Genomic DNA, 23,019 nt, shown 5'->3' with positions numbered 1-23,019 from the left:
CTTTTGAAGAACTCATGTTTGGTTAGGAAACGTGCAAAAGTTGGAGAATTTGTGCGCTGACGCAAGCATGGGAACACTAAAAGAAGTACATAAGGAGTGATAATATTATCTTAAATTTTGTTGGTAAATTTAGTTTTTTATTAAGAGGTTCCACATTTTTTCTGCCTATGATTATAACAGGAGTTACCGTTAGAAAAATGATGTAAGAAAATCTTCTGCTGCTTTTCTTCTGAGGCACAGTACTAAATAATTGTTATCAGTGGCTTTAGCTGATAAGCATCTGATTGGCTCAATTTCTTTTAGGGCTGGAGCACAAATTTCTGTCGGAAAATTATAATCAGAACTACCGTCACGCCATTAAAATCATGGAAATTGAAGCAAGTCATCATTGCGTATGATTTTGCTGTCCCTTATTTCCTTGTGCCATTTTTTTTACCTTTTCATAATAAAATTTTCGAATAACATTTTTGGCAAACTTCGTAGTTATGAAATTGACGTTTAAAACATGCAAAAAAGAAAGTAGTTCCAAGACTATCAGAAGTAGTCTTGGAATTTCTGATGAAAATGAGGAAGAATTCAGATTTCGAGGCTTTTTGTTATCTTTACTGGTAGATTAGTTCTATTAGGAGAACGGAAATTTCAAGGAAACAGATTTACGCCCGTAATTTGTTTTTCTATAATTCTACTTTTGCCCCTTCCTCCTTTAGTGATGAAATGATAACTGCTTTTTGAGTTGCTGCAGTTGTCATGTATGCAAATCTTTTTTAGACTCATTTTCCTCAACTTACCGTCTTATTTCTTTAAATTGTTTTTCATATGAATTTTTGTCATTTTAGGTCACCTCCGAATATTTAGCTATTTCCAAATTGTGCCAGTATGTGTAATTCCGATAACAGCTTAGTAATACAGGATTAAAATTCTCCTCTTCTGTAGACTCCCCCTTGCATAAATAAAACAACATAAACAGGTCCTCAATTAAAATTTTTTAAAACATGCCTTGATTTTTTTTTGTTAATCATTCTTTGAGAATGAGCAACTCTTCATAACTTTGGACCATTAGATGGGGTTGAGGTAGGTTGCGTCACTTTTGGAGACATATTCTTAATATTTCAATCTTTCTTATTAAAATGGATTCATTAACGCTTTGACGAGACGTTAGGTTTGGCTTCGATGAGCCCCAGGGACAAAAAGTAAATAATTATCAGTGGTTTTTCTATAGAGTGAGTGATATATTTTGTCACAATTTTATGGTTCTTAAATCGTACTGCAAGATTTTCACATTTCTAACTTAAATCATCTCTATTGGGCTTATAGGAGCATTAAAGATTTCACACTTCTAACTTACATCATCTCTATTGGGCTTCTTATTTGTAGGACCAGCATGAATAATTAAATCAACATTGAAGCCAATTTGTGGATTGAAGAATTTTTAGTATACCTGGTTTTAAAATTATATGTTTTTATTTGACTTTTTTTTCAAATTCATTTGATGGCAATATAGCCTTAATAATAGCCCTCCACATTTTTGTAGTAAAGGAAATAGCTTGAAAAAATTCCGACTGCATGTTTCTTTTTCTTTTTTTTTTAGTGGCCGAAAATGCTTTTCCCAAAATTTGTATTGGTGATTGAAAAAGCGGATAGTGTAGTCTACTGTTTCTAGAATATACTTCAGTTTTCAAAACTCATTCTATTTTTTTAATTTCTATATTCCAGTATTTTTATGTGCCCCAATTTTTTTTACCTGCTTTGCATCTATTTGTTTATATCCAATTTATATCAGTCTTTCAATTCTATATCAGGAATTTACAATATGACCAAAAAAAAGAAAAAACTATTTCCATGTTGCTACCCACGCGAAGAAGAACAGCTTTTATTAAATGATGTATTTGTTGACAAGCATATGTCTGAATGATTCCATGTTGCTAACTTACTTTGACTGATAACATTCTAGGTAAATTGTAAATCTTGAGGGATTTCTTTTCTATACACCATTAATCATTCCCATTTTCAGATGTTTTTTCTGCGAAACACTCGGGAAAGAAAGCTCTGGACACGTTCAGGAAAGTTCTGAAACAATTATTCAGGAGACAAAGAAAGTTCTACCAGTTAAATATATAGGGAGGAATTTAATGATACCCGGCACTACCCAGCTTGCATGACGATCAAGTAAGTAATTTTCTAGATTTCTAAACTGTACATATTAGATTATTTTACCCTTACTTGTTTGATTTTCTTTATTCTTATAATTTTATAATATTTATTTATTTATCTATACTCATATAACCTGCACACAGGAAGGGAATTTCACTTTCAAATTGGCTGTCTTTTTCCATGCCATTTAGAATCGACATTCATATCAAGACTTTAAAAATAAAGTTGCTAATGATGAAGTTAAATGCGGAGGAGGGTGTAATTCCAACTAATTGGCAGATTCTGGGTGAAATATAAATATTGATATAATTAACATTTAACCATTGTGAGGAAGAAGTCAGGGGCACCTTCTTATTCCCTTTGTATTCACGATAGACGAAGTGGATTTTGTTTTTACTTTAATTGACTAGTTTACACTTCGCTAAAAGAGGATCTTCCTTCATATTTGTTTCTTAGTTATTTTTTCACTTAAATATTTGGCTGGTTCTTGACTGTCTATTTCTGTGGCTGTACACCTGATACGTAGGTGCATTGGGCCTAGTGTATAATACCATGGGCTAGTGTTCTATTTTTACTTGATTGCCTCCAAGGGAGCAATCATAATTTTTACATAATAGGGACAAGTGCTGTTTTTCTGGTTTTACATATTCTTATAAAATATTAATAATTACTGCAATATTAAGAAAATGTTTCTCGTATTTTTATCTGCAAAACATCGTCAACAAAAGTGTAAACTGTTGAAATATGTAATTGTGCAATAGAAATCTCTGTTGTTCGTTTACAAAACAAAACAAAAATTCCAATGCGTTTCTCAAAATTTCGACATGGCTTGTTTAGTGTTGAATATTGTTTTAAATCGCAACAAAAAATTATCTGAAAGGTGACAATTTAAACTTCTGCTAATCATTTAACGAAGTGTTTCCGTTTTTTTTTTTTTTTTTTTGTCTGATGTTACAGTATTGCAAACTCGAATGGTAACTGTTCTCACTGTGTGGGTCAAAAAGTGTAACGAACTAATGAGTAAGTTAAGTTTGTTGAGACACACAAAAAACAAAAACTTGTGCTTTACAATGAAGTAAAGAATTAATTTATAATAAGTATAAAGATATAAAAATCCGAATAAAAATATCACATTGATGCTTTTGAATCGATGAATTTTTGAATTTTTATTGTTATTTGGCCTCTGATAACAAAAAAGGTCAAATTAGGACAATTAACATAAAGGGCAAATCGGCTCAAGTGTTAAGATTTTATTTTACATGCCTATCCTGTGTAGGCTACCATTGTTCTGACTATTTATAATTCAAGAAGTTCAAAAACAAATTATCTTGTTCACGTTTAGAAAATATCTGGTTGGATCCAAATAAACTTTAGCTTCGTCTCTTGTCAATTTCCCTTGTTTTTTTTGTTTGTTTTTTTATTTCGTCTATAAAATGAAGGAATAGATTCTAATAATGTAGCTGTGAGCAATTTTTCAATACGAAAATAAAATGGTTTCATAAAGCTGAAGTCCTATTTGATTTGAAATGATGTATAACATGCTGTGGTTGATACAAATATGATATCATTTCGTCACTACCACTGATCGCCTGCTGATAAAATGTCATATTTTAAGTTCGTTGTAATTCAGTATTGAAGTATCATTTCGTAATTTTAGGTTGTCTGAGTAACCAATGAAGGATTTCCAGAAATTCAAAGTGTCTCGAACTTGTTCAACATTCTCTATATTATCGGTTTTCAAGGTAAGTGGTTTTATGCGCGTACATTGTCTTTATTTTTTCAAGTCAAACAACTATGCCTCTGGGGTTGAAATCCCCGGCCCTGTGAGTTAAGCTAAAATCGTTTTCTTCAATTCACCGTGGCCCCGGGGGTCGACACCAGGGCCAAGGTGAATTTACATCACTAAAGGGGGAAGGGGCATAAGTAGGATTATGGGAAAAGCCACTTCCGGGCGTAAATCTGTTTCCTTGAAAATTCCATTCTCCTAACAGAACTAATCAACCAGTGAAGATAGCAAAAGGCCTTGAATCCTCAAAAAGCCTCCAACCCCCCCCCCCCCCCCCACACACACACACAGCCCTCAGGGAAAGGGTTGTAAATTATGTAATCGGGGCATATAAGGTTTTTATTGAAAGCGTAGAAACTTCAAAAGAGCTCATTCAATTGGAAATTGAAAGGGTTAGTGCCTTTTTTAATAGTTGAAAGTGATTGGAGAGCGACTAACGCCCCGCTCATGCCCACCATTTTCCCAAACACATCCAATCAAAATTTTGAGATATCCATTTTGTTCGAAGCAGTTGAAAGTTCTTGAAATTAGGTCTTTTAGGATGATAATCCACTCAGAGCCCTCAGTGCAAGGGTTGTAAGCTATGCCCTGGGGGCATATAAAGTTTATATAGAAAGTTGTTATAGAAATTTCAAAAACGGCTCATTTGATTGGAAATTGAAATTGCTCTTTTTAATTGTCGAAAGTGAGTGGAGAGTAATTAACCCCCTCTTACGCCCACCATTTCCCCAAAAACATTGAATCAAAGTTTAGAGATAGCCATTTTGTTCAACATAGTTGAAAGTTCTGGAAATTATGTATTTAATAATGACTAACCCCCCAGGGCCCCAATGGCAAAGGTTGTAAGTTCATCCCTGGGAGCATATAAGGTTTTTATAGATAGTTGTCGTAAAACTTCAAAAGGGGCTCATTCAATTCAAAATTGAGAGGGCTAGTGCCCTTTCTAATATTCGACAGTGATTGGAGAGCAACTAACCCCCCTCTCACGCCCACCATTACACAAAACACATCCAATCAAAATTTTCAGATAGCCATTTTGTTCAACTTAGTAGAAAGTTCTGGAAATTAGGTCTTTGAGAATGTCCCCCCCCCCCCCCCAGCTCAGGGAATGGGTTGTAAGTTATGTCCTGGGAGCATATAAGAATTTTACTGAAAGTTTTGTCGTAGAAACTTCAAAAGGGCTCATTTGATTGGAAATTGAAAGAGCTAGGGTCATTTTCAATAGTTGAAAGCGATTGGAGAGCGACTACCGCCCCTCTCACGCCCACCATTTCCCCGAACACATCCAATCAAAATTTTGAGATAGCCATTTTGTTTAACGTAGTTGAAAGTTCTGGTTATTCGGTCTTAGAGGATGACAACCACCCTAATAGACCTTAAGGTAAGGGTTGTAATTTATGCCCTGGGGGAATATAAGGTGTTTATAGAAAGCGTTGTCGTTTCAAAAAGGGCTCATTCGATTGGAAATCGAAAGGCCTAGTGCCCTTTTTAATAGTCGAAAGTCATTGGAAGGCTTGACATTTTTACAGTAAACATCTATGTGGGTATAATGTATTTTTTTGTTGTTGTTGTTTAGACCAGCACACTTCGTATCGAAGGAGTTGTCGTGGGAACTTCGAAAAGGGCTTATTCAATTGAAAATAGAAAGGACTGATGTCCTTTGTAATAGTCGAAAGTGATTGCAGGGCAACTAATCCCCTTCCACTCCCACCCTCACACGCCCACCCACTAATTTGCCCATTATGTTTAAAACCAAATGTTGTCTTAAGCATTAAATCAAAATGCACTGCGATAATGCTAACTCCCAATAAGGCATCTCAGCAGTATCCCAAGAACGACGGAGAGTATTATGTTCAAACTTTTGATGCTACTTCTGATCTTAAAATTTAACCAAATCAAAATAGCGTAAGTGTATCCAAGCTATCAAAGAAAGTAAAAAGAATTTTTTGCGAATGGTATCAAGTTTTCCATTTCAGGTCAACTAGAGAAGGTATGAAACTAAATCAAACAGTACTATTTGTGTTCAGACTTTTTAAAGGGTGTATGTTGTTAAAAATTGCTGAAAATTTTTCTCCAGTTTAGAAATAGCAGGCCTAACTATAAATTCTTAAAAATGATGATAAACCAGAGGCTGTTCCTGATTCCTGATTATTTCTAGGATCAAATTCCTGAATTAATTTCACCGTTCATTACTAAGAGATGCGGTTTATTAAATTCACCTAAGTGTGAACTCTTCTTTCCCCAGTTCTGAAACAAGTAAAGTTGTAGTTTCGAATTGTAGTCGGACTATCCAAATCGCCGTTTATACATTTTTCAATAATGGTGAGATCCAGAGGATATGACGTTGAACTGATTATTCCTTGTAGGTAAACTTTCATTTAAACAGTTTTTTGGGCTAATAGTAATCATTTTAATCAAGTTCGAATTTTTCTCTCCTGTCTCTGATGTCGAATCTTTACCAGCGATATCCAATATTGGATATAATCCAATTGGAACAAATGGGGTGAATCGGTTATTAGAAAACTCAGCTTTAATAGTTCATTTAAGTAGTAATTATGCTAATAATATAAGTAATTTAATTTTTAGTGGGAATAAGTAAACATCCAAGGCCGCGCTAATCCTAAGTTTACTGGTTTGAACCTAGAATATCAAGTTTTTGTCATTAGTTTTGGCTGTAATGATGAAGTATCCACTTTAAAGAACTGAAGTCTTTGAGTCTTATGGTGATATTCAATTTTGATTAATTTTCATGTTAACTTGGCCTTAGTGTGGTTTTGGTAATATTGGATTACAAATTGAAAACAAAAACAGGATATTTTTACTATGAAAAAGGGGGAAAAATTAACAAAAAGCATTGCAGAAAACGAATATTTAATGGCCCGTTTTTGTTGGATGAACGAAAAACCAAACAAGGAAAAACAACTTTCCCCCTCCCCTCCCAATTCACACCGAGATGGGTTGGATCCTCTTTAGGGCAGTTCTCATCAATAACATTGGTTAACAAAATAGCTGATTACTACTATTAACATTTTCTCTATTCAAAATAGCCTGAGCTTTTTTCAGATTATTGCTGTGATTCATTTTTTGTTGTGTTATGTTTAAGGGACAGCTAGATTAATATCTTTTTTTTAAAGGACTTGGAGATTAATACTTTTTTTTGTCTCTTTGAGTCTTAAGATTATACTGGAAGACGAATTTGATATGCCTAGCTGGTAAGTTTTAGCTGTTTTTTTTTTTTTTTTTTTTTTTTTTTTTTTTTTTTTTTTTTTTTTTTTTAATTTAGAGTTAATATTGAAAATTCATATCTTCTGATAGTATAGAATTTAGTGTCGCTATTCAAGCTATTTCAAGGAGAAGAGAGGACTATGCTATTTCAATAATTGAGAATTTTCTATTTGACTTCCCGTTTCCATTCTCTCTTTCGTGTAATTCATTATGTTTGACATATACTATAGCCAAACTGAAACAGCTTTGCCATCAAAACTCAAAGCGTATGTATACTTGCGTACTCTACTTGATGCATATTTCTTCTACATTCTTCATTCTATATTCTGTGACGACAGGGGACTACGGTACTTAAATTATTTATCAGGATCCAAAGTTCTCTGTCTGTTTGTTAAACAATGGTGCACTTTCAGTCAGTTTCTTGAAAATTTGAAATTTCGCACGATTAAACTGTATGCACGATTTAGCTCATATCTGTATTTACAGACTAGCTGCATTGATGTAAGTTACTTGGTGTTAATGATGAATACACTTGCCCTCTCTGACTTCTGTTGAAAAATCAGTGTCTATGTACTCTACCTGATGCATATTCCATCTTATTTACATAAATATTGCGACAATTATGGTACTTTAATGTTTTTTTTAATTTTAGGCCATCTGCAGTGAAGTCTTTCAGTGCTTCACGATTCCCAATTTATCACTGATAAACAATAACTCTGATGATACTTTCCGGTTTTATCCGATGGGTGTTTCTTCAATCTAACTGTAAGTTTTCTTATTTTTAAAAATATTTATTATAATTTGTCCACATGAGGGGGACCCTTCCTTCGAAAACGATGTTGGCCCCTCCTCTCCCCCCAAAGAAATATTTCGGCTATTTACGACCCGAAAAATTTTTTCATATTTTTTTTCCCTCTTCCCTCTGCATCGACTTTAAATATCCTATACATTTCCTCCGCTATTTAACTTTTAATGTTAGTACATCACTATTCTCAAATAAGAGCAATGAATTGGGACCCTACAAAAAGCCATTGTTTATCATACGAATAGGGGAAAAATTGTAATTTCAATGCATATTTGCATGTAGTTTGTTTTTCTTCAACTGAGCGGACTATGGCTTGAAATCAAGCTTTAGTTGCATTTATCGTTAGAACGGATATTGTACTAAACCATAGACTGAAACGGGGAGTACGATGCCTCATTTACGGGTGATATTTTACTTATACCGACATTTAGCTAGCGCTAATTTGAGCCAATCATATTTTCTACAGTATATCTTATTAGCTGAAAATTTTTGTGAAAAATTTTGATCGTCTCAAATTAACACTAGCCAAATCTCTTTATTAGTAAAATCTCATTTTAATAATGTGAAATTTTATCAAGGCATGCATTTAAGGGTTATAAGCTCATAGGTTGCAAATCTGAGGCTACAATTTTAAGATAAAAGTATAATAAGAGTAAATTGAGTGGATTTTTCAAAGAATATTTTATTGGGTTCTATAAGTTTTTTTTTTGCAATTAAAAAACCTTCAATAGAAAATTCTTCGAAATTAAGTCGTTGATTTTAGTTGCTATTTTTTTCTGCACCCTTTCTAGTTCAGGCTTCGGATGTTTTGATTCTCCGTTTTTATGTGTTTTTCTTTTGGTGGATTTTATTTTTTTGCTTGTGCTTTTCTCCATAGCTTTCATATTTGGCTTCAAATCAAGGGCTTCTGGAAATGAACTAAAATCTGCTGGCCTGTTTTCTGCTTTTTGTTAGATTCGCCCTTTCCCGTACGAGCTCCTGTGGCACTTGGTGAGTGATTTTCGTTGGCTCTCATCCACACTGACGGAATAATTCTCGTAATAAAACTCCCCTGCATCTACACAAATAAGAAAAAATTAAATTTATTGGCATTATTTTAAAAACATCTGCAATGTTTGTTTTATCCAAAAATAGCAGTTAAAATAAATTGCAGTTAAGATAGGAAATTATATTACCTGAAAAATTCTTAGTAGAAAATCCAAATGGGAAACATACAAAAATATTTGACATTCTGAAAAAGTGTAAATTGCTTTTTTGTTGATACTACAGCAAACACCTAGTTGAAAAGAGATTTACTACGAACTTCGGGTGTAGGGTTGTACAGCCCAAGCAAGTTCTGATAGCATTTATATGGGGAATCTTTTACCTGATTTATGATGTCTAAATTTTACCCAAAGAAGTTTTAACCGAATAATGATAATGTTGATTTAGTAGCTGTTAGTGAAAAAGGGGAAAGGACTTATTTCTATATCTAGGTATTCTTAGCTAGCTCCCAGGTCCCCCTCACTTACTTTGAAGCGAGTATTATCTTTTCAGCCGACAGGGGTGTCACGAAATGGCTAGCTTCATCCATCGTTGCGTGGGTTTGCTAAAATACTATTTCTGTGCCGAAAAAAAATTGGAAAAGATGTTCTTTTTCTCTATTTTAAAATATTATTGTCTTTTATATCATGCATAATATGTAACATCCATCTATTTCCAAGAATTTCGCAACCTCCCCCCTCCCAACTGTAAAAGTGTAAAGCCTACTCTGTCTGCATTTATTTTAAATTCTGTCTTAAACACTCATTGGAAAATAATAATAAAATCAATCTGAATATTGAAACGAATAATAAACTAAATATTAATACTGAAAATGAAATGATTCCAAATCAGTTTTGAACTCAAATTATGTTAATAGTCTGACCTTCAATATTTTGAAAATTGAAAATTTAAACTAAATAGGAAAAACCAAGATAGAGATGTCGTAATGTTTTTGGTAAAAGATTAGCCAAAAACTGTTGGTTCTTTCAAAAATAAAGGTTTCTGTTAAAACTCCTTAGTTAATGCTTGGAAACTAATTTCTGTTATAGCTTATCGTAATTCACGCAGACGCATTTAAACACGAATGAGATCGTCTGGACAGTGTTAATGACAAGTTTGAAAATTTACCTAGAGTCCTAGTGGATGAGTGTCTTGGGTTTAAATCCCTAGTTGAAGTTCTGTATCCCTAGTTTGAAGTTATAGTGAATTTATATTTAAACTTATTATTATACAGGGAGTATTTAAAGAGATCCCAAGTGATTGAAAGTCAATCAACATAGCCCATAGAAATGTAGTTCGACAACCGTATCTTAAGTAAAAACGCAGTAATTACGTATGCCCAACTGTATTTAGTTTTTTCAATGCATTTATTTAAGAGTTTGTAAGCTCATAGGTTGCAAATCTGAGGCTACCATTTTAATATAAAAGTACAGTAAAAGTGAATTGAGTGGATTTTTCAAAAAAAGTGTTTTATTGGGTTTTATCTGCTGGCCTGTTTTCTGTTAGATAACAAAAAGCTTACAAACTCCTTCGGCACTTGATGAGTCATTTTCGTTTGCTCTCATCCAACATGACGGAATACTTCTCGTAATGATAAAAATACCCTCGTCCCCACAATTTTAACAAAATTAAATTTATTGGTATTATTTTAAAAACACACTTGAAAATTGCTTGCAGCACCAGGAAATTATCATACCAAAAAATGCCCAGTAGAAAATCCAAATGGGAAATATAGAAAACAAATTTGACATTCTGAAAAATTGAAGAATGCTTCTTTTGTTCATATTACAACAAACACCTTGTTGAAAAGAGATTTACCACCTAATTGAAACCCTCACAGGAAAATGTCTTATACAAAAATAAAAAATGTCTTGAAAAATGTCAAAAAGACGAACTTTGGCTGTGCGGCTGTACAGCTTAAGTAAGCTCTGATAATATTTTGTAGGGGAATTTTTTACCCGATTTATGATTTTCGTCTGTCTAAATTTTACCAAAAGTTTTTTGACCAAATAATGATAATGTTGATTTAACAGCTGTTAGTGAAAGGAGGGAAAGGACTTGATTCAATATCTAGGTGTTTTTAGCTAGCTCCCAGGTCCCCCTCACTTACTTTGAAGCGAGTATTATCTGCCCAGTCGACAGGGGTGTAGTGAAGTGGCGAGCTTCATTAATTGTTGCCTGGTTTTGTTAAAATTACCATTTTCTGTGCCAAAAAAAATTGGAAAAGATGTTCTTTTTCTCTATTTATCCAAAGTTTTGGCAAAAAGATCATCTTTAAGAATGACAAACATGTTATCAAAACAAATCTGCAAAGAATTTAAAAACTAGCCTATGGAATAAGTAATTTTGAAATCAAATAAGCTTCATAATTTTTCTACTCTGTATAATGTTTTGCAATACTATAAACATATAAAACAGAAAATAATCATAAAAGCTATCGGTGAGCTAAGTAGATGAACGAATTCATTGGAAACTTCAATAGAAATCGCACTCAGAGATCTCTTTAATCACAGGCAGTGCAATAGCGCTGCCCAAGTGAAGAGTCGCTTTAAGCGTTCTCAACTCTTCTTCGAGCGCGGCCTCTCTCTTTTTTAATAGGTGTAAATCTTCTTTAACTTCTTGACTCCGGAGTCTTTTCCTTATCCTGTACCATTGTGCGGCTTCCTTATTTCTTTCTTTTACACTTTTCTTATGTTCTTGTTGTATCTTTGAAGGTTTCTTTTCACCATTTCTTTTCTTAGGAGAGGTCTTCTTTCTTTCTTTGGGTCTTTTAACAGCGGCTTGGAGGCAATTTGTAGATCTCTCGACAGCGTTTTCTTCGCCTTCGTGTACATTGTCCTTTGCTCTATGTTGAGATTGACTGAATTCCTTATTCAATTCTAAATTATCGCATAATATGTCCAGTACGTTTTCTTTGCTTGTAGCTGCTGTTTTTCCGCTCCCTAGCTGCCAATCTGTGTTCAAGTAAAAGCTTTCATAATCTCCATCTGCAGCACTGAATATTTGATAGACGCTACTTATACTCATATTTGTCTTATCACTCTTGTTGCTTAATCAAACGCTGAAAATCAACTAATCAATCCGCTGGCCTGTTTTTTGCTTTTTGTTACGCAGGCCCTGCCCACTTATGAATTTCTCAGGAATTTGATGAGTCATTTTGTGTTGGCTTTTATCCAAAATGACGGACAAAAGTCGTCCTGCTATTTAGCTCTAGATATTTAATTACGTCATCTTGGTCTGTTTTCTGTCATAGTGGAATACTTTTTTTTTATTTACAAAAAATAAGATAAATTAGATTAAATGGTTTTTTGCTTACCAGAGGTCCTGTTACCAAATAAAATATCTTATTTTGGTTTCAATCGTCTTTTGGGAAATTATGTGCTTTATTGTGAAGTTAGACGGCTGTAAAAAAAAGGATATTTTTTTAGTGCCATACAAAAACTTATAGGCTACTAAATTTCAATAGGCTACCAGTAAAAGAACTATAGATTTTATAGGAATAAATTCTTTTACCATGGGTAATTTATTACAACAAAATTTGAAGCGGGATTATGTTACCCTATCAGCTGTAGTCTTGGAGTTTCTGGAATTATGAGGTAGAATTCAGGATTCGAGACTTTTTACTATCTTCACTGGTAGATTAGTTATTTGAGGTTTTGACCGGGCATTGGAGCAAACGAAATTTTTTTGGCACCAAAATGTTCAGAAAAATTCACATAGTAACATCAAAAATCGGCCAAATTCGGCTGTGCAGAAATACCCATAGTTTGAGGGAAAGGCGGTGAAAAAGGTTGGGGGGGGGGGGGGATGACTCGAATTTAAATTTCTTCAATATTTGGGATTGAAAGGTCGTTTATTATTATATCAAGTCTGAGGGGACTGAAAATCACATCAGAACCGAAAAATTCAATCACTTAGTTCCTCATTTCCACCCTAGGTGAGGTCAAAAGGTTTAAAAATGCGTAAAAGGTGTATTCTAATGATATAATCCGCCTATCCCGCCCATGATTATAACAGGAGTTACTGTTTGAAAAATTATGCAACAAAGCCTTCTGCTGCTTTCCTTATGAGGCATAGTACTGTCAATGTGCTTTATCTATATTACGTAATTAATTACGTAATTACGTAATAAAGGAATTTTAATAACTGGGATAAGTGACCATTATATAAAGTTTTAAATAAGAATTCAGTTTTTATGCTGTTCTTTGTTGTGGAAGAGTAATAATGAGAGTGCTTTATCTTATTTCTACAAGACAACTTTTTACAACTCCTTTGATTTGAAGTGGCCAAAAAAATACATGGGATGCATTTCACTCTACAATATCATTGTCACCGTGTCCGCTGATTAGTCTTAAAAGAGTATATTAGCCTCCTAAGATTTTATTGACCGAACTTTATTTTCCTCTGCTTTTGATACCTAGCTAAATATTCTTTTTATTACAAAACATATTTATTCCCTAAATATTATGATGATACTCGATGACGAGTTTGATATGCCCTTTGATTGACAGTTTTTGTCAATTCAAGGGTTCCATGATATATATCGAGGCATTTGTCTGAATGTGTTTACATATTATTGATTTAAATGACGGTTTTCTTCTTTGTCTCATGACATTCTGTTTGCAGGTAGAACTTATATGACTGATTCAAAACTGGCTACAATTTTACTTGGAGAATAGTCCAATGGAATATGATTTACTTGGATGATTGAAGGCTTCTTCCATAAAGGTGATTTATTTACATTTCAAAAAAATATGTAAAAAATACGCACATTAAAGGGTATGTTTAGGTTAATCTTTTCTATATGTTTCTTTGAATCGGAGGAGGGGATTTCACTGCATAGGTGTGCTGTTTTTTTCTATGCTTTTTTTTTCAAGTATCACTGTATCAAGTATCGTTTGGTCTCTTTTAGCCTATTTTCACATCTAGGGTGCAAGTATTTTTTCTCTAGAGTGGTTTCTCAAACAAAAAAAAGGGGGAAAAGGTTTTTTTTTGTGCAGTGTTTCTTTTTTTTGGGGGGGGGGGGGTATAGACTAAATATCGTTTTGGACGTGAGTGAATCGGCAAATTAAATGCAAAATATTTATTTTTATTTACTTCCTAATAATTTTTTTCCCAGAATTTTGTGGGCTGTCTTGAGTGTCTTTTCTGTTAGACTGTTGGCAATGAATCTACCACATAACTATCTATTTCTGAAAATGTTCGGTGAAAAGGAAGCTAATAAGTATAGAGCTATTTCTCACTCACCCCAAATTGATATAATGTAAATTGCAAAATTGTAGCTGTGCAATGGAAGTTATTCTTGTCTCTTATATAAAACGAAATACAGAACATTCATCTATTTCCATGAATTTGAGACCTTTTTTGTAACTTTAATTGTGTAAATCAATTGCTATTAGAACTAGAATATTATGTGATGGACAACAGTTTAAATATATGCTCAGCTTTTGTCTAACGTTGTATTTGTCACCATATGCTTAATGATGGATATAGCTCCTTCATACCGTCATGAGTCTTAATACTATAAAAGTCTTTACATATAGAGTCATCTAGCCTTTTCCGACAAAATTGAGAAAACTAATCACGAAAACCCAAATTAAGACATCAACTGAATTATTTTTTATCTTTGGCCTTAAACAGGGAAGAAAAATGGCGAGCTACTTGCAATAAGGGCGAGTAGATCAAACTTTGAAATTTGCCCTAACGCTGTGATTGGCTGCAATGAGCCCCAGGGACAAAAAAAAAAAAAAAAAAAAAAAAAAAAAAAAAAAAAAACAGTGATTTTTCTTTACTCATGTTGCTAGATTTAAACATTTCTAACTTAAAGTCACGCTTAAGAACACGAGAACGTAACTTTGAATCTCAATATTGATTCCCATCGGATATTTTAATTTTTAGAATCAAATACTCACAATTTCTAAACATTAGTTTTTTAGTTGTGTTATTTTTATGTTGGGAAAAGAGAACATTTTTTTGGAATTGAAGTTATAAAAAAAAAACTACAAAACAATTAAGTTTTTATCCTTTTGTGTGTACTTAAAGTGGGGCTGTAAAGAGGGGTAAAGTAAAGAGGGGGCTGGGGACTAAACCCTTTTTATTCTCACTACCACAATGGGGAAACAAGTCCTGTTGGGGTTTAATCATTATTGCATGCGGCTTTGGGTTTTTGGCAATTTCATAGTTGTGGTTGAAATTAATGTTGTTGCCTATCAAACATTTTGCTTAACCAATTGTAAGTTAGGAGCGACTTGGCTAAATAGTAAGTGAAACTTATAAAATGGAATTTTGGTAACACTAAGTACATTAGAAGAATTTGATTTTTATGCCGATTTCAAATATATAATATTCATTAAGTTTAGTGTTACCCTCAGAAGCTCCATCCTGTGTAATGGCGTCTATTACTTTTAATTATCTATATGACATATTCAGTCATTTTGCGGTGCCAAACTGTGACTCTTCCCTAAATAGAACCATGTTGATTTTGATTCAAAATTCTGAGATAGTTTATCGATTCCCCCTTGTATCCCTGGCCATGGAGCCTTTCGAGGGGGATTAGGAGTGTTTTGGTTGGATTGTATGTATTGATTAGATTATTCAATGTAGGCCTATTTTAATGTTTTTCTATTGATTTAGTGTTTGATTTAAACGGTATTTATTCCCCCTCTATTACAGGCCTAGGAGTCTTTGGGGGATTAGCACAATGTATTTTCTTGTATGATTAATTGATTATGAATAAATCTGATCTTATCTTAAATAGTATTGACATTCAATAATTTCAATAACAACAATCGCCAAATTTTCCTTAAATCGACTGGAAAGATCGAGTTTTAACCTTAAAAAGAACGGTATTAGGGACAAATGTTATGAGCACGAGGAGATACTTGTTGCTAGGGAGCAGAGCTAAGCTCCCTTTTGCTTGGACCGAGCCATTCATAACTTACAGTTTGTTATCACGGTCGGTTTGATATCAGTTTTCAATCAGTTCGTGCTCTGAACGGAAATATTTGACATATGTGAAGTTCACTACTGATTTATATAATTTTAAGTTAAGAAGTATGAAAGCTACATATTTTCAGAGTAAAACCCCTTATCTTAGTAGTATTTAGCTATTGTAGTATTGTCCAGTAGTGTAATCACTTATTTTTGTAATTGAATGTTGGCGCCTGGCACTAAAAACCAATTCTTTTACAGTTTGTTACCACGAACGGTTTGATGTCAGTGTTCAATAAGTTCGTGCTCTGAACAGAAATATTTGATATATGCCAGGTTCAGTGCTGATTTATATTTAGCAATTTAATTTTAGAAGTGGGAAAACTTCATAATTTCAGAGTAAAACTTATTATTTTAGTAGTATGTAGCTGATGTTCCAGTAGTTAATCGCTTATTCTTGTAATTGAATGTTAGCGTGTGAATAATTCTTTTTGATAACTGGCAATTGAACGAAACAGCAAGAGGGCGAATAACTTTAAATTCATGAAAAAAAACTATGGGAAAATTCGATAGTTTTAGGGGATGAGTGCCCTGGCTTGAATATGAGTCTAGCCCATAAAGGTGTTGTGTTCGCCTCAATTAGATAGACCTTTTATCAGGAACTTATCACTATATTTCTATATGAAAAATATTTCCCATATGAACTAAGCTAGCAATTCCTTTGCTGGCTTAGTTTTGTAACAATTATGCAACAAAACCTTCTGCTGCTTTCTTTCTGAGGCATAGTACTAAATAATTGTTACCAGTGGCCTTAGATGACAAACATCGGATTGGTTCAATTTGTTTTAGTGCTGAAGCATATATTCCAGTTGGAAAATGATAATCAGAACTAGCATCATATCATTAAAATCATGAAAATTGAGGTAAGTCATCGTCGCCTATGATTTTTATCATCTAACATCAATCAACATCTAAGCCTAATTTATCAACAATTTGTCGAGTTTCATAAGAACTGTTTTTGTACATGTACGGAACATCAAACAGAACTAAGAAATATCTTATTGAATACATGGTCCTTTTCGATTTACTCTTATCATGATTCGTCGTGTCTTAGTTTGATGCCGATAGTTTGGCTGCGTTCGTTCTGATTCTTCATTTGAAATGCTTCTGATTTCAATTGGTTTTCTAAATTTGATTCTATTTTATTTTTATTTCAGATTTCATCACATACGTTTGTGTTGTCGTTATAATGCAGATTGGTACAATTAAATGTCCCTTTTTACCAGATCAATTTGATATGGAGATAGAACACTAATGAAAAAAAAACCTTCAAATTTCATCTTTCAGGTAAGGCCAACTTGCAAAGCTACGGAAATATTTTCTTTTATGCTAATCAAATATCTACAATTTCACCTATAATTTTAATCTCGATAGTAGGTTTAATCCATTTAATGAATACGTTTAATATGTTCAATATTTAAATATGTTCAATATCTGTTATAAAAAGGGTGAGATTATTAGTGAGGTCAACGGAAAGAGCCGAGCATTTACGCATAGTTCCTTTTGCCTTTCTTGCATCTCTCAAACGTTATCTTTACCATTTCTTTCTATTTTTTCTTACACTTTATATTCTTATTAAGGTTTATAGGAACACACCCCTTCCCCCTTTCTCACTCACAAAAATTTCACTCACAAAAAACCTATATAAATATGTTGCTCAACATTAGACTCATTATTATATTGGGATTATTTAAGGAGGTCCTAAGTGATTGAAAGTCAATCAACATAGCCGATAAAAATGTAGTTCGACAACAGTATCTTAAGTCAAAATGCAGTAAGTACGCATGTCACAAACTGTATTTAATTTGATCAATTCATACATTTAAGGGTTAGGTCATAGTTAGTCAATCTGAGGCTACCATTTTAATATAAAAGTACAAAGAAATTGAATTGAGCAGATTTTTCAGTTAGTGTTTTATTGGGTTATATAGATTTTTTTTTTCAATAAAATAAAACCTTCTATAGAAAATCCTTCGGAATTAAATCTTTGATTTTAGTTGCTATTTTTTTTTCTTTTTTTTCACCCTTTCTGGTTCAGGCTTCTGGTGTTTTGATAGCTTTCATATTTCGCTTCAAATCAAGGGCTTCTGGAAATGAACTAAATTCTGCTGGCCGGTTTTCTACTTTTTAATAGATAAGCCCTGCCCCTTGCGAACTCCTGTGGCGCTCGATTACTGTTGACTGTATACTTACAGTCAACGAAGATAACTTACATTCCTGTTGACTGTTTGAACGCTTTTTTTGCCATTTCTTTTCGTAGGATATATCTTCCTTCTTTCTTTGATTCTTTTCACAGTGACTTGGCGGCGATTTGCAGACCTCTCGGCAGGGATTTCCTCGTTTTTATATACATTGTCCTTTGCTCTATCTTGAGATTGACTGAATTCCTTATCTAATCCTAATAACCACATAATATGTGTAATAAGCTTCCTTTGCTTGCATCTACTGTTGTTCTGCTCACTAGCTGCCAATCTGTGTTAAAGCTGTCATAATATGCATCTACAGAACTGACTATTTGATCCACACTACTTAAATTCATACTTGTCTTATCACTCTTGTTGCTTAATCAAACGCTTCTGTAGCAGTGCATGGAAATGTGTTGTCTCTGCAATGTATGTCTCTTGTTGGTTGCCGATCGTATATCTTACTGAGACCGGTTGTGGTTTCTCTATCTTTCTCTGCCAAAGTCCGTAAGTTTATGTAAAATTCCTAAAATAATCCTTGTGCAAAGTGTGGTTAATAGATATTTTTTAATGATTAAGAATTAAGGCGGGGCTAAACCCTTTTGATCCTCCCTACTACAATGAGAAAATAAATGCTGTTGGGCTTTGCATCGTTATTGCATGCAGCTTTGGGTTTAGGTCAGTTTCATATTACTGAATGAAGTTGATATTGTTAATGTCTATCAAAGAGTTTGCTGTAACTCTTTGTGATAAGGAGCAACTCGGCCCAATAGTAACCGAAATTTTAAAAACGGAATTTTGGTTACAATAGATGCAGAAAAAGAATTCGGTTTTTATGGTTATTCGAAATATATATGGCATTTAAATTCTATATGGCATCATTGCATCACGTTAATGTCATGAATCACCAACTGTGCCACGGAAAGGTGGCATATTCTGTTATAGTTTTTGCCAAACTAAGATTCTCCCCTAATTACACAGTATTTATAATTAGCAGTATGATCTTTCCCTATCTCACCCATTTATAAAAACCCGGACTGAGGTGCGAGTGCTCCAGAGAACGTATAAACATAAGCGACATTAGATCTTAACACGGGTAGACAAGTCAGATCTCTCTTGCACGCGAAACTTGGCTTCAACGTTGGAACACTAATTTTGAAGAAACTAATTTTAAATTAATTTATTCCAATACATACATGAAAATCGGTATATATATACCGATTATATATATATATATATATATATATATATATATATATATATATATATATATATATATATAATCAGGATAGAAAATCAGAATTCTCATATGATTTTTCTTTGGTTCTTACAAAATATTAAAAGTCAGAATTCGTGGGCAAAAAATCCACCCGTGTTTCCAAACCGAATCGTGAAAAACAATATGCTGAAACTAATTCGGTAAATATGATAGCGCTTTTCGCACTTACAAATTCAAAGATATCGCAGACATTTACAAATATTCCTTTGAAAACATGTCTTGGATTTTCCATTACACAAATTTTCATGTTCATTCTACACGGGCTAGTCTGATTGCTTATCATATATCAAGTGAAACAGGTAAGGTTGATATTTCAATATAAGACTGTATTTCTTTTTTTCCGAAGATAAACAATTACTTTAATACTTGTACTTTAAGTGATATAAGTTAAACAATAAAAGTGATATTTTTGGAATAAATTGGATTAAATAAATATATCAAAATAGGATAATTTGTCTTACAAAAAAAAATTTCTTGTAGGTAAATCAATAACGAATAATTTGAAGCGCTGAATGATCTTAATCATAAGCATGTAGGGTTAGCCCATATTTTACATAATTTTACTCATCAAATCCCTAAATTTTTACCCGTTTTACGTTTAACTCTATGCTGTTTCTAAACTTTGTATTGCCGATTTGAAAAATGGTTAGTGTACGGGTTTAAAAATGTCCTATAGTTTTCTAAATCATTTCTGTATACTTAGTTTTCTACATTTTTTTATATCCAATATTATTATTTTTTTCAGCTTTGTATCTGTTTGTCTGTCTTATACCTTGCTTTTTCCTTTTGCAATGCATGGGAATAAGTTGAGTGCTGGGCTGTCTTCCACTTTTGTATCACTCCTTATCTTTCTTAAACTTTCACTTGTTTAATCTGAATATCAATTTATTTGTTATAATTTGGCATATTAATTTTTTTGGAAAACAAATTCCCAACTCTGTGTATGGAATTCTGTTTCTGTGAGTTTAATGTTGTAATTCTATTGGTTATATATAGCATGTAGCCAATCGAATATCTAAACTGTTCATGATATTGAACGCTGAGTAATGAATGACCTCATATTAATGATAGTATAGGCCGAAAGGCATAACTATCCATTCGCCAATGAATGAATGCATCGAAGAATATACTGTACACTCTAATGCGTCAATGAATGAACAACTTGAGCGGTAGGGCGTTTATTATACAAGTACCCAGAAACAAAACTAAGGTTTGGTTAGTGTCTAGGGGTAAATTGAAACGGGGATCCCATGGACGAGAAGAAAAAAGCTGGAATTTGTTTGAATGGTCACTGAAATATTAAATACTCATTTACCTTGAAAGAGTTTCCTAAAGTTATGTGCACCCGTTTCTCCCTTATGCCTGACTTTGGTCTCCAAAGAACTTATCTTATCGGTATTCCGTAAATAAATTTAAATAGCTAGAATAAGTGAATATTTAATTAATATTCTAAATACAAAATTATATAATAAATACGAACGGTAAATATAGGATTATATGAATTGAATTCTTGGAAATCCTCTTTTCGTCAAAGCCAAAAGACGAGCACATAACGCCAGACTTGGAAATCGTTTTCTTAATTTTAGTTTGTGAAATCAAATCCCCAAAATTTTTGAATGTCACTTTTTTTAGTCAATTATTTTTATGTAGTTCAAAAATAGAATATTTTGCAATATTAAGTTAGAATTAAATATATAACAAATAACAGCTGGACGATTCGTTCTTATGCTATTATACATATATACCTAAAGGGAGGAGGGAGAAATGAACACCTTTCTTTCTCACACTCTCTTAATGTGAAGATAAATTACTATTGATTTTTGAATCACAAACGCAAGAATCTTTAGGTTTGGGGCAATTCCATAACAGCGCTTTGTACTGCTGTTGCCTGTTGATAGAAATAACAGAGTTTTAACCTGAAAAATTGATTTTAGGAATTAAAGTTCAAAGCATGAGGAGAAAACTGTTGCCAGGGAGCCAAGCTCTCAATGACTGAGCAAGCCAAAAGGATACTGATATCACTTTTAGATTGATCTTAAATATAGAAGAATCTAAATCATCCTTATAGTGTTCTTCTTATTTACAGAGCCAGCAGGAATGATCAAATCAATGACGAGGCTTTGTAGTGGATTGAAAAATAATTTTTATAACAGGTATGTAAATATTAAGTTTCCAATTAACTGCTTTTTAAATAAAATTTTTGGCTTTTTTTCAAATAAAATTTTTGGCAAACTTGGTAGTTATGAAATTCGCTTTTAAAACATGTAAAAATTAAAGTCCTGCCGCATTATTTCTTTCTTTTGTGGCTACAACCCTGTTCTTTTTCAAACAAATGTATTGACAATTTTTAAAATAGATGGAAGCACAAACTCTTTCACGTGTAAGCGAAGGTCTAAATCCAATACTGTAATGCTAATACTACATTCATGTCTAGAGTAGTGATGATTAGGCTACTGTTAATAGTGCAAATTATAGTTTTAGAAATTTTATAATGAGTTTTGTTTTTTTGTTTTTGACTCAGTTTGATTTTTCGTTGCCGAAAAAAGAACGAAGGACATTCATTTAAATATAGTTCAACTGACACTTTATAATTCATGAGTGGAGTTGCTCAGACCGAAGCGGAGACTCGTTTTTAGGATCACAGAAGTACTAAAGGGCATATCTAGCTTGAAAGTTTTGTAAAGTTAATTGCACCCGTTGGTCTCCCTTATGGCTGAAATATGCTGGTCTCGAAAGAATTGGCCTTGTCGATATTTCGTATTTAGTAAAGGAATTTTAATAGCTAGAATAAGTGAATGTTAAATCAATGTTGTAAATAAGAATTCTGTTCTCTAATGCTGTTCTGTTCGCTAAGAACGCTGTTGTCTCTTATATAAGAATAATAATGGGAGTGCTTTATCTTATGTCTACAAGAAACATGATGTTATCCAGTTCTGCAACCGACTCTCAATGACGAAGAATACTCAGCTCACTCTGATATCTTAACCCTATTATAGCAAAAATAATTTACATTGCCTTATCAACTCCCTCACAGAATTCCTTTTATTTCAGGTTTCGCGGTTTTTTTGTTCTTATGCTAGCAACTGCTCCCTTTGGATACGGTGTCCATTACAGTCCCGTTAACAATGCATATATAAAAGGTACGTACTTATCCCTCTAAGGGCTATATTACGTAACTGCAGTTCGTTTACATTCTCTTAAATGCTCATTCTTTTAAAAAATAAAACTTACTGAATTTCTTCCAAACAAATTTATAGTTGTTCTTAAATATGTTAGTTGTGGTTTCAATGTCCATTTCTGATTGGTGGTTCAGTATGTAACTTCTTTTTAGGGACTAATAGTCCAGTAAAATACGGGTTTGACCCGGGATTTGAGCAACAAAATGTTTTTGGTACAAATGTTCAGAAAAGCTAGCTCAATAACACATCAAAAATTGGCTGTGTAGAAATACCCCTTTTCATGGAAAAGAGATTAGAAAATGGGAAGGGGAATCTCCAATTTAAATTTGTTCAGTATTTTCTGGCTTGAAATGTTGTTTCCTATTAACTCAAGTCTGAGAAGACTGAAAATCACATTA

The 23,019-nt window shown here is 33.1% G+C and overlaps 1 protein-coding gene across 21 annotated transcripts in view; it reads left to right on the top strand.

The window, feature by feature from the left end:
- Positions 1-23,019, top strand: part of LOC148953208 (ATP-dependent RNA helicase vasa-like) — a 152,188-nt gene that overhangs the window by 40,855 nt on the left and 88,314 nt on the right. For 15 of the 21 annotated variants that reach the window (XM_089088363.1, XM_089088364.1, XM_089088362.1 and 12 more), the window contains one exon: positions 2,012-2,166. Coding sequence is in view for 6 of the 21 variants with exons in the window: in XM_089088383.1 (XP_088944509.1) it covers positions 21,540-21,595; positions 22,494-22,582 (145 nt within the window). In the remaining 15 variants the exon portion in view is untranslated. Of the gene's footprint in view, positions 1-2,011; positions 2,167-3,808; positions 3,894-7,814; positions 7,928-8,844; positions 8,958-13,616; positions 13,719-17,137; positions 17,268-21,376; positions 21,596-22,493; positions 22,583-23,019 lie in introns of those variants that run through there. The other 6 variants (XM_089088386.1, XM_089088388.1, XM_089088385.1 and 3 more) reach the window with 6 other exon arrangements.

The sequence above is a fragment of the Artemia sp. Qi Xiang Cuo genome, chromosome 4 (assembly GCF_049724085.1).
Source record: "Artemia sp. Qi Xiang Cuo chromosome 4, ASM4972408v1, whole genome shotgun sequence".
Lineage (NCBI taxonomy): Eukaryota > Metazoa > Arthropoda > Branchiopoda > Anostraca > Artemiidae > Artemia > Artemia sp. Qi Xiang Cuo.
This window is presented reverse-complemented; position numbering and strand designations above follow the sequence as displayed.